Source organism: Perognathus longimembris, chromosome 6 (assembly GCF_023159225.1).
Source record: "Perognathus longimembris pacificus isolate PPM17 chromosome 6, ASM2315922v1, whole genome shotgun sequence".
Taxonomy (NCBI): Eukaryota; Metazoa; Chordata; class Mammalia; order Rodentia; family Heteromyidae; genus Perognathus; species Perognathus longimembris.
In genome coordinates, this window is record NC_063166.1 from 16,660,848 (window position 1) to 16,672,967 (window position 12,120).

The window sequence follows — 12,120 nt, forward strand, 5'->3', positions numbered from 1 at the left end:
CATTGTTAAAAATAAAATAAATGTACTCATTATCTTGACTTAGGAAACGATAACCCCTCTGTTCAATACGGTAATAATAGCAGTGCAATTATGTCAAAGAGTGAAATGGAAAGCTATCATTGCTATTTTCTTTAGCCTGTTCACCACCCAGCTGGTTTACGGATCTCAGGCAATATTCATACATTGTCCTTGAGATTGGGACAGAAGAAGACTTGGGCAACGCCAGAGTGGGAGTCTTGTCTAATGGAGGAAAGAAAAGAAGAGAAGGGGGGAGGAGGGGGGAAGGCTAATGTCGTTTTAAACCATTCCTGAAAGCAACCTCCTTTCTCATATCTTGAAGACACACAGGCAAATAGAAAGAATTGGTTTAGGCTCGTTGCTTAGATGTGTGGGAAAGCCCTTTCCCGTAGAACTGACAGCGGTGACTGTGGCGGCACTCCCAACACGTTCCCGTGTCAGGTGTCGCTGCGTGCGCTGTGGATGTGGTTTCATCTGAATTTGCCACGGTTCTTTCTAGAATTCATCTACACAAAGCTACTATAGAAAAACACAAAACCAGAGAGGCCCCATTGATGAAATTCCTCCCCAAACAAAATAATATTAGAAAAATCCCAACACAACTCCCCTTGAATGAAGTCCTCTCCTAAAAGCATTTGCGGAGCCAATAAATTAAAAGAAAAATGCTGGCGGGGGTGCCGAAGTGGCTTGTGCCAGTAACCCCAGCTACTCAGGAAACTGAGATCGTTCAAAGCCAGTAAAGAATAAGCTTACCTCTTAGCCTAGTACACACCAAAACTGAACCAGCAACCACGGTGTTAGGAGAATTATACTCTAACCAATTAGCTAACTAATTACAGCAGATGAACGTGTTAATCTGAACATTCGTCTTAAAAGTTCAATGTAAATCTTCTTTCCTCCTTTCTTAAGCGCACATATCTTACCTTACTCAATTTCACTTAAAAAGAAAAGTGCTTCCCCTAAAATAAATAAAATGAAGTTAAAAAAAAATAAAGATGAAAAGTGTGCATAAGGTGTGAGAGCAATCCACCCTTCCTAGAGAAAGCGTTTTGATAGTTGTGCTTTGATTTACCGAGGAGAAGCGAACTCCTGTGGTTGGAGGTGTATTGGGAAAATGTCTCAGAGGAGATTGAGTGAAGAAAATTATGGCCCGTACGGGGATCGAACCCGCGACCTTGGCGTTATTAGCACCACGCTCTAACCAACTGAGCTAACCGGCCGACGTGAAGGACTCTCAGATCTTGTATGTGGAATATATAAACCAATGAACTAGTTCCAACAATGTTAGTTCTTTTCGGTGGGCGCGGGCGGGTGGGGGGGGGATTAGGAGAGGGGGTAGGGGGAAGGGGCCTAGCAAACCTCAGGTTTCTGTATACCTGAGACCAACCAAGCACGCAAAGTCACCGACTGTGCGCGCAGCGGAGGGCGCGGATTTCCCCTCTGCTCCTAGGAGACAGCCTGGAAAATCAGCTATTGCCAGAATCCAGGGGACTGAGAAAATTGCATACTCTCGTGATGTGTCTGCCGTCACCACGACCCTGGAATGAATGTGGCCCCATGTGGGTGGGATTTTAAAAGATCGTGGAGGGCTGACGGTCTTCACAACTCTTTCCCATTTAGGCAGAATCAGTACCCTCTAAATCAATGCCAAGAGGAACTGGAACCACTAAGTGCACTCAGAGACCGCGCCATTTGTGTAGACCAGGAGAGAACTATTTGGACTGAGAAGGACCTAGGCATCAAGAATAAAGTTGGGCCTCCAAAGAGGTAGGAAGCACACCGGGCTCTGCCAGATTCAGTTGCCATGGAGACAGCACTCAAAACCTCATGATGGGTAGAGTTTGCTGAGTCTCTGCTGACAGGAGAAACGTTTAATTCAGAAAGTGTCTTTAATTTTCCTTTAAAGGGAGCTCTCTCTCTCTCTCTCCCTCCCTCCCTCTCTCTTCCTCTCTCTCTCTTGCTCTCTCCCTCTCTCTTGCTCTCTCTCTCTTTTGCTCTCTCCCTCTCTCTTGCTCTCTGGCTCTCTCTCTCTCTCTCTCTCTCTCTCTCTCTCTCTCTCTCTCTCTCTCTCTCTCTCTCTCTCCCACCCCCAAACATTAAAGAATGTTTTTGGTTTCTACCGTGAAAATGTCTATTTACATCCTTGCCTGTTTGTTAACTGGGTTACTATTATTTTTGCTTGTGATTTCCTACTATATTTTGCATATTAAGTCCTTATCAGACATACAGTTTGCAAATATTCTCTTCCAGTTCATTTTGTTTTCTTAGCTGTGAAGCTTTTCAGTTGGTGTAGTTTCACTTTTTTTGCTTTTGTTGCACGAGCTTTTTCTTTTTTTGCATGAGCTTTTTAGTATATCCAAAATATCATTACCAAGGTTAATATCATCTGAAAAAAATGCTCCAATCATGTGAGCCCTCTTGAGTACAATAGTAAAGGTATTTTCATGCCCTTCTCTGTCCAAGCTGAACCTCTGTGCTGATAGAACTAATTGGAAGTGAGAGTAGCAATAAACAAGATTTTTTGCCATTGGTTTGCAACATTCTTTCCTAAAAGGTCAATTGTTTTCATAAGCAAAAGCTGCTAAGTTTTCTGTATATATTTGTATGTCCCAAAAATTATTAGAAAGTTATCCAGCTTCCTAGTTTTTTTGGCAAGTGAATATACTGATTGCTTCTTTGTTATCATGCCAGAGTCTATTTCCACCATACACTAGTTTTGCTATTCTTGACCTTATTATTATTATTATTATTTTTAATAGCAGGGGTAAAAACCACAGGAAGGGAATACAAGAGGGAAAAATAGGGTACGGTTTCACATGGCATGTTGAAAATAACAACAGTGACCTTACATAAATGGAAATATTATATTCTCTTTTGGGTATGAAACAGTATATGTTCTTTTGCATCTGTTCCCTTCCCTTCCCAATATAATAGCTTGGAGATTAATATGACTTTGGCTTACAAATGGTTCTTTCTTTGTTACTGCTAAGTAGTAATTTATGAAAATGCTACAATTTTTCCCCATTTATCTGCTCCCTACCTTAGCACTGTTTCCAATTTTTTGGGTATTGGTCACTAAAGCTGTTAAAATTAATACATATCATGAACAAAAGATTTTATTTCTCTTGGGAAAATGTCCAGGAAAGGGTAGGTAGTGTGTACTTTTCTAGAACAGTTTTATGATTTTACACTTAGTGATGAGGTGTTCTACATCCTTGTCATTTGAATATGTCAGAAGTTTTTATTTGCTTGTAATTCTTTTGGCTTAAAGAAATATTTTATGTAGTTCTAATTCATGTTTTCCTAATGGCTAAACAGGCTTGGCAACTTTTAAATGTGTTTATTAACTATTCATTCCTATTTTTTAAATTGACATTATTTTTTAAGTGCTTTGCTCATTATTGCTACCTTGTCTTTTTTTTTTTTTTTTTTTTTTTTTTTTTGCCAGTCCTGGGCCTTGGACTCAGGTCAGGGCCTGAGCACTGTCCCTGGCTTCTTCCTGCTCAAGGCTAGCACTCTGCCACTTGAGCCACAGCGCCGCTTCTGGCCGTTTTCTGTATATGTGGTGGTGGGGAATCGAACCTAGGGCCTCGTGTATCCGAGGCAGGCACTCTTGCCGCTAGGCTATATCCCCAGCCCCTACCTTGTCTTTTTATTATTGAAAAAAGGCTTAAAAAGATGAATAGTCAAAGAGATCAAAAAGGAAAGAAAGAGCAAGCAAGACAGTGAGATGCAGAGACAGGGTACAAGTCTGATTTCTAGACAGAAGAACATGCAGCAAGATCTCTAGTCCAGGAGTTGGAGCACCTGCTCACTAGAATTTGAACCAGAATCTGATTAGCAAGGAAATAGCACCAGCATAAGGAGCCATATTTCCTTGGCATTTAATATGCAAAACAGGAATACCCACAATGAGAATAATCATTCATCTATGTTCAGAGACTCCTTTCTGGAATGAAGAGTATTTAGCTTGAAGTAATCTTTGCAGACACAAGCCAGTTACATGCAGAATGAGTGCTGAATCCCAATTCCTGGAAACTTCTTCCTCCAAAACAAGCTGTTTACTTTTGTTGCGAGAAGAGGCCTTCAGGAAGTGCTGAGGATGTGCTCACACCTCATTCCCGACCTGCCTTTCCTGTCTGATCCAGGTCTGCAGCTGCTGGATGATTCTCTGTGAAAAGATGAGAATTCTGGAAGTTACGAGCACTGGTAGAAAGTAGGAATGTGCAAATAAGTATGCAAATGAAACCACATAGTATCCAGAACATTTTCTCTTACCTGGCGCCCTAGGCGGAGGCTGGGAGAGTCTGAAGACCTCTCAGGTGCCATGTCCAAACAGTGAGAGGCATTAGGGATGAGAAGAGCTAACTCTGAGGGTCCTAAGGTCTGTGTTACACTTAGTACATGCCAAGGGTCTGTGTCCCCTGGAAAGAAGAAGGCTATCATGTGTTGAGGTAAGGTAAGCCTAGGAGCCAGGTTCTGAAGGCATGCTCACCATTAACAAATAGCACTCTGCTGGCACCAGGGGTCTGACCGCCATAGTAGGAGTTTGTCTGAGCCACCGCCTGGGCTACAGATGAGGCTAAGAGCCCAAATACTTGTTCACATAGATCTACCTGGGAGGGCAGTGCTGGGAGCTGAGAGAAAGGACATTTACGGTCCTCACAAGTGACATCTGAGGAAAGAGATATCTGTCAGCATGAAGAATCCATATGGCTAACCCACAAACCCCTTCAACAACCTCCCAAATGATGGTCTCAATAAACTTAAAGTTTTGTCAAAGAGACCCACAAATCACCAAATAGTGACAGCCTAGAGTGATCAGGGATGTAATAAAAAAGGGTCAGGAGGCAGGGATCCCAGAGGGGAGTGTGATGGGCTCAGAAAGAGCATATTACATGGAATAAGACTTGAAGGAATTAAGGCTTAACAAAGAGAAAAGAGAAAGCAGGATACAGAAAGTAAGTTGTGCAATGTCTGGAGGTAAGGGGGAATCTGGAGTAATTAGTGCTTAAATTGGACCAGGCTGTCCCTGCTTAAAATCCAAAACTCATTTGCTTTTCAGGGTAAATGTAACTTTCTTAACTTCACAGTAATCTATCACATGTATTGAGTACCTATGAGGTGCTCAGAAATAGGTTGAGCAATACTGGTCACAGAGTAGCAACCAAATAATCATAATCTCTGTTAAAGGACATAGTCCAGATGGTGAAACAGGGAGAAAAAAATAAGTGGATGACAGATTAGAAAGTGTTAAAGAACTTCACGTGGGTAGGTAGCAAGAAGGCTATTTTATCGATCTTGAGGATTGATGGAAGGCTTCCTAAAAGAGGAGGGGGTATCTGGCCTTGAGATTAGAAGATAAGTAAACTGTATAGAAAGGGAAAGTGCATAATTCTTGCAAAGCAAACAGCATGTGTAATGTTATTAGGAGTGAAAATATGTAAAGCTTTGTATTAATAGCAAGCATTTACAAAATAATGTATATTTGTCTTATTCTTAACAAGTTAAAAGGATTACCTCCTTTAATCCTATAAACAGCCGTATAAGAGAATTATTGTTATCTTGGGGATATTGTTATCTTACAGATGGGGAGTCTTGGGAGAGAGGTAAATTTCTCACTCAGATTTGTCCACAGAAGTCAGAAATGGAGCTGGAATTTGAACAATGTATTTTAAACTACATATCTTTACTATGTTAAGGTATAAAAGAGCTTTAGAATTTAACTCTGAGGTAAGATAGGCAGATTTAGCAAATAATACACGATGCCCCTATTCTGATAACTAAAAAACAATTTTTTCAAAAATATTCTATAATTTTCAAAAATATGCAGTATTTGGCCAGTTGCCAGTAACTCACACCTATAATCCTAGCTACTCAGGAGGCTGAGATCTGAGGATCATGGCTCAAAGCCATCCTGGGCAGGAAAGTCAGTGAGACTCTTAGCTCCCATTAATCCCAGAGAAATCCTAGAAGTGGCATTGTGGCTCTAGAGCTAGAGTGCTTCTTTTGCTTAGGGACAGTGTCCAGGCCGAGTTTGAGGTCCAGGACTGGCAAAAACAAAAGTTATATATTTGGGTCACATTTATACTAATTATTTTTCTGTTTGAAGTTCAAATTTAACTGGGTATCCTGTATCTTATCCAGCCACTTCACTCTTGGGACACAATGAAGCATGAACATTTTGCGAAAGAGCTCTTTGATAGTATGTGGAGTTTGAACTGCGGAAAAGAGAAAGCTAGTATAGTAATTCTGGAAGAAGTGGGTGTGGCCTTTCCGGGGCACAGAGCAGGAGGGAGGGATTTGAAAGGTTTCAAGATACAGAGTGGGCAGAATTAGGTGACTGACAGACCATTTGGATAACAGGAAAGAGGCATCTAAAACAAGTCTCTGATTTCTAGCCTGGTGAGATATCCCAGGGATAGGTACCCAGAGGAAGTGCACAGGTAAAATCACTCATGTTGAGCCCTGAGTGTGAACATGAGAAAGCATGTGAAGGTCAATAGTATAGCTGTCCACTCTTTTCAACCCAACATCTGTGGATTATGCAAGACTTAGGAGTCAGGTGAGCTGTAAATTCCATGACTTCTTTGTGCATAGCACAATATGGATGCTTTAGGGGTGAGACTTAGGTCATTCACTCACAGAAGCCGAACTCAGTACATGTTTGGTACAGCCACTGCCGGTCACCCAGGCCAGATACTTGAGGTTCTGTAGCTCTTAGCTGTGCCACCGTCTCTGATCGAGAAAAGCTTAAACACTTCTGGCCCAGACTGTGCAAGACAATCTAGGAGACAATATGCATATAATAGATATAAATTCAGCAAGCCCAGAACGGTAGGGGCCTTTGTTGGGTCTAAAGGTTAAAGTCCAGAAGAAGGGTGAGTGCGTTCCTAGCTGTGGGAATCAGTGGACAGAAGGGTACTTCAAGGGGTCCCTAGAACTAGATGAGTGGGATCTTACCACCTGTGAAACCTTGGCAAGTGGTAATCATTTGCATTTTTTTTTCCTAAGGGAGGATAACAGTAGTGCCTGTCTTCTGAGAAATCCAATGGAGGTCTAGATAGTGCCGGAAAAGTGACAGTCTAACTGTAGAATCAAAGGCTGGGACAACTCTGTTGCCATGACTATATATATTTTTTCATCCACTCCATAAACACTCATTGCGCACTTACTATGTGCACAGAAAAGAAGACGGATAGAGATAGGCAAAATAAGCACCACAGTCCCTAACAGGTACATAGTGCCTGTTAAATTCCTAGCTGACTGCCTTATAATCCCTTTTTTTAACCTTCTGAACATCAACCCGGTGAGGTGTGATTCCCCCATTTCGCAGACTAGAAAATGAAGGTTCAGACAGGGTTGTCCATTGCCAAAATTCGCACAGTGGAGATGGAGCAAGAATCCCTGTCTAACTCCGTGGTGTGTGTGTGTGTGTGTGTGTGTGTGTGTGTGTGTGTGTGTGTGTACTTACTCGCACTGCCCCTCGAAGTCCCCAGTAGGGCGTAGGGTAACTGTGGTTGCCCCGGCCTCGAAGGAGCCCGCAGAGTCGTCGCACGCTTAGAGGCGCACCCGCCTGCCCGTCGTATTGCACGGTGCCTCCAACTAGGGCCTGCAGCGCCCCTAGAAGCTCGGCCTGGTCTTCAGTGCGGCCCAGGGGTCCGCAGGCCCCCAGCTCCGCCCCCAGCGCCCGCTGAGCCGCCCCGCCCGCGCGCAGCCGCCGCTCCACCTCTGCGAAGGCCGCGGCTACCGCCGCCCCGCACTACCCGGAGCGAGAGACCGTGTCAGCTGGTCCCGGGCCGTCCCTTCCCAGGACCGGCGCCCTCCTGGGGTTCCCCACTTTTGCACTACGGGACCCCGAAAGGAGGCTGGGATCCAGGATCTTCTGCCCCTGAGGCCACACCCCCCTTTACCCCCAACCTTTTTGGAGACCCGCCCTCCACAGACCCTCCCCAATTCCCGCACTCTCTCAGCCCTTCCCTTTTTTTTTGGGGGGGGGGGCGCTCGTTTGCTCTGGATGCTCCTCTTCATCGCAAATCTAGTTTTGCAAAATCAGCGCAACTTCCAACCGCGCCCCCCGACTTCTGCCACCTTGCAGGTCCTTCACTACACCCCAGCTTCTCAGATCACCTTTCCCTTACCTCCCCACCTCCCTGCCTAGGTTGAGCTCCCTACCTCCAGCGACCCTCCAATTGCTGTATTCATTAGGCTTCGGGACACCACCTGTAGTCAGGCCATGGGAGATCCATCAGGGAAGTGGCAGGGTACTCCCCACACTGGGACCCTTCTTTTCCCCGCACCTGTAGTCCATTATCCTTACATCGTTATATTCCGAGAAATCCAACACTGCCAGCACCGGGGCAGAAGAGGCGACCGCAGCGAAAATGAGATGGGGAAACTAAGAGAGAGAGGTTGTCAGTCCCAGTCGCAGAGGTGCTGGGACCAACGTCATTCACACTTGAGACCTTGCAAAGACAGCTTGTAGATAGCTCTTCGGGAGTAGGTAGGGGAGGGCGTTCCTCTTATCTGAGGACGGGACCCCAGAGTTCGAATATCCCCCCCTCCCCAGCCCACCCAGAGGAGTTCCACAGACCTTCAGTCGGGTCCAGGCTGCCAAAGAGCCGGCATAGGAGCCTCCAAAACAGATCCAAGGGCTGGAGGAGGAGATGTTGAAAAGGCGGGAGAGGGCCCGGTGGGCAGAGACCACGTCAGCCAGCCTGGGGTCAAAGGCAAGACTCCATCGGTACTCTGCTGGAAGTCCCTGAAGATCCTTCCCCCCCGCCTCCCCCGCCCCCACCTCACTGTACAGCCCGGGAACTGGCACCCAGAGACACGAATGGACAGCCAGAGTTCTTTCCCTAGGCTACATTTCTGAGGGCTCTTTATTATCACAGACATTTCCCAACGCACATCTGCCTAGGCCAAGAGAGATCCTGTATTTCCCCCGCCTGGAAAGCCTCCACCCTCCTCTTCCGTTTTAAAGGAAAAATTTCTAAGGTAGTTGCAACGAAAACTTGATATACATAGGAAGGAGATGCAGGCAATCAAGGAAGGCTATCAGCAGGAAGAGGTGTCATAAACTGAATGGTTACAAGGCATTAGGGAAGGGGAGTGCCCCTCCCCCCCCAACAAAAGGAAAGATATTGGAGGCTTCTAAGATTCTCTTTTTTCCTTCCATGGGCTTTCTTTCTTCATCAGTCATTCTGAAATGGGTTACAGTTAGTGTCATCTTGTTGCAGTTAGAAACCAGGTGAGCTTGTAAAAACAATGAGATGTGGAGACAAATGTAGACACAGAGAAACAGAGTCAAGAATGAGATAAGCCGAGATTGAAACAGACACCAAATAAGAGAGGGATAATTAAGTCCAGTAGAGAACAATAAAGCTGGTGAAAGAAACAATAAAGCAGATGAAAGAAAGCTAGGTGGGAAGAAATGGTGGGGCTTGATAATAAAAGTTGAATGCATAGAAGGAGATGGGGACATCATACAAATATCTGGAGGCAAGCAGCTTCTTGCAGAAGGAAAAGTTCAAAGGCTCAGTCTAGAGAACAGCAAGGATCTTAGACTTTAGAGTTAAGTGAGGTTGAACCCCTGTTCACTGTGGTACCTTGTGGCTACTAATAAGGTTTACTTTGCTCTGAGTAATATGAGAGTTATGAGGGTTTTGAGTTAGGGGAGGGATGGTTTGTGCTCTAACAAGATTATTTATGTTTTCATTCTGAAGTCAAGACCAGACATGGAGAAAGGTTAGGATGCTGTGGCTAACTGAAACCCAGTTAAGAAATGATAATGGCTGTAGCTTACTTCAGACAGTGAGATAAAAACAGAGACAAGAGTAGAGGGGAAAAGAAAACAGAAATATTAAGACAGTGTGAAAGACAGGAATTGAAAAATGGGGAGCTAGGTGTTGACATTGGATAGTGGTAGAGAAAGACATAATGCAGAGATTCCAGGACATAGATATTCACAATCCTGTAACTTCCACTCTCCCTCCTCCAACTCACGCATGACGACTGGACAAGTAGCGAAGCTGGACCATACTGAGGCCTCCGGTAGGTATGCTCAGACCATAAAATCTGTGTTCCAGGCTTATCACCAGAGCCCCCAAGGCAGGTGCCAGGGCTGCAGGATGCCCTGAAAAGAGCACATAGTGAAGAGCAGGATGAATATAAGACCTTTGCACTTCCCAGGTCTCACAACATTGCTATATACAGTTCTACTTGGCCCCCACCACATCTTTCCCCATGCTTGCCTCTTACCTGTCATCACCGAGCTTGGTCCAAGGCTGCCCTCTCCCCCTAGATGCAGGAATACAGGTCCATCCTGACCAGTCCTGTGTTGGTCATTTACCCAGTAACGCTAAGAGGTGGGATGAGGGTGAAGAAATGACATTTTGAGCTTCCCGACTTATTCATTATTCTTCCATTGTTGCAGTTTTTCTCTCTAATAGATCTTTCTTTAGTTGTATCTGAAATGGGCTTATTTATTCTTGTGTTTATTTATCTCCTGCTTATCTCCCACTATAAAATGCAAGAGCTAAAAAAGTAGACTTTTTGGGGGTGTCCACATTTTCATTCTTCTCTCTTTAGGATTGAGGGGAATGTTTGGCCTATGGTAGGCATCTAAAATTTCTTGAAGGTAATAATTGTAGAACACCGAATGTGGCTGAATTTAGAATAGTGAGCTGATCTTTGGTAGTTACATAGAGGAGAAACATTAGGAAAAACTCAAGAGACATTTTTTTTAAAATCAGTTATGAATCAGGTCTCCATTCCAAAGTTCAGATTTCTGCTACAAATTGAGACTGGCGATAGGTTTTATGTACAATCTGAAGAACTGGACAAAGAGGACATTGAAAGACAACCAGAGAACAAGAGTAAATGAGAGAGGAGAGAGTGGAGGATAAAAAAAAAAGTGTGACACCAAGAAGAGAAGGGGGAAGTGAGGGCAAATCTAAGAAATGAAGGGGATGCACAGTAGGGCTGTAAGAGGGTACTGACAGCAGCCATAGCCTAAGACATGGGGATTGTATTTCCTACAGTGTACAGTAGAAGAAAGAAAGAAAGAAAGAAAAAGATTGTGATGTAGAGTGGTAGAAAAAGTCCAGACCAAAGGACAGAGTAGGGAGATTGAGGAGGGAGCAGGGTAGGCAGTGAACTCCCAGCCTTACCTGCAGGAAGGAGCGGGTGTCAGATACATTGAAGGGGTCCAGTGGTTGCTCCAGCCACCCTACTTTGGGCATGGGCTCAGCACCCAGGCTCCCTTCTAGGCCTATACTCAGGCTGGAGCTCTCTTGAAATCTCTGAGTGTGTTCTCTCAGGCGCCTAAGAAGCAAAGCTGTTGGACATGGAAGATAGGGAGTCAGACGAGGTCTCTTAGAATCTCACATTCCACCTGCAACCCACTTTTACCTGGAAATGAGAGTCCCCAGAGGGAAACCAGGAGGGAAGGGCCCAGCCATAGCGCAGGTCTGATGGCCATGCTATCTAATGCTCTGTGCAAGAGTTCCAAGGGCTCTGCATTGCTTGATTCTGTGAGGACTTTTGTTATATCCCCAACACCTTGGCATTTAATTCATTGTGTTTCAGCAGAAGCTCAGGTTTCACTGGAAGCTTTAGGGCCTTCTGGAGGACAAGCGTCTACAGGAATCATTAAAGCGAAACAGGGAAGCCCGAGTTTGTATGTTGGGACCTGCTAATCAGACACTTGAATGCTCTGTACTGGACTTTTGCCTTCTTCAGCCTCTGTCTCCACTCACTGTGCCTCAGAGCTGTTTAGAAGGAACAAAGAAGGCTGGATACTGGTGGCTCATGCCTATAATCCTAGCTACTCAGGAGGCTGAGATCTGAGGATTGCTGTTTGAAGCCAGCCTGGGCAGGAAAGTCCATGAAACTCCAATTAGCACCCCCTCCCCACCAAAAAAAGACCAAGAATTAAAAAAGGCATTTTATGAAACATAAATGGCCAATACACACATGAAAAGATTCTCAATGTCCTTAGCCACACTAAAATATAAATAAAACCACAAGATGTATCTTCATATTTGCTAGAATGGCAGTGACAAAGACAGTAAGGAAAGCTTTGGGATTGTAAAATGGACT

The 12,120-nt window shown here is 44.6% G+C and overlaps 1 protein-coding gene and 1 non-coding gene across 2 annotated transcripts; both read right to left on the reverse strand.

Annotated features, from left to right (window-relative positions):
- Window positions 1-1,164: 1,164 nt before the first annotated feature.
- Trnai-aau lies at window positions 1,165-1,238 on the reverse strand. The gene has a single exon. It is a non-coding gene; the product is annotated as a tRNA-Ile (tRNA).
- A 2,888-nt stretch (window positions 1,239-4,126) lies between these two features.
- On the reverse strand, window positions 4,127-11,500 carry Prss16 (serine protease 16). The gene is made up of 12 exons (XM_048348256.1): window positions 11,431-11,500; window positions 11,190-11,356; window positions 10,279-10,378; window positions 10,024-10,153; window positions 8,612-8,735; window positions 8,339-8,416; window positions 8,194-8,241; window positions 7,493-7,780; window positions 6,664-6,805; window positions 4,514-4,693; window positions 4,297-4,442; window positions 4,127-4,189 (listed from the first exon to the last, which is right to left on the reverse strand). Exons 1-12 carry the CDS (start codon window positions 11,498-11,500, stop codon window positions 4,127-4,129), a joined length of 1,536 nt encoding a protein of 511 aa, XP_048204213.1.
- Window positions 11,501-12,120: the final 620 nt, after the last annotated feature.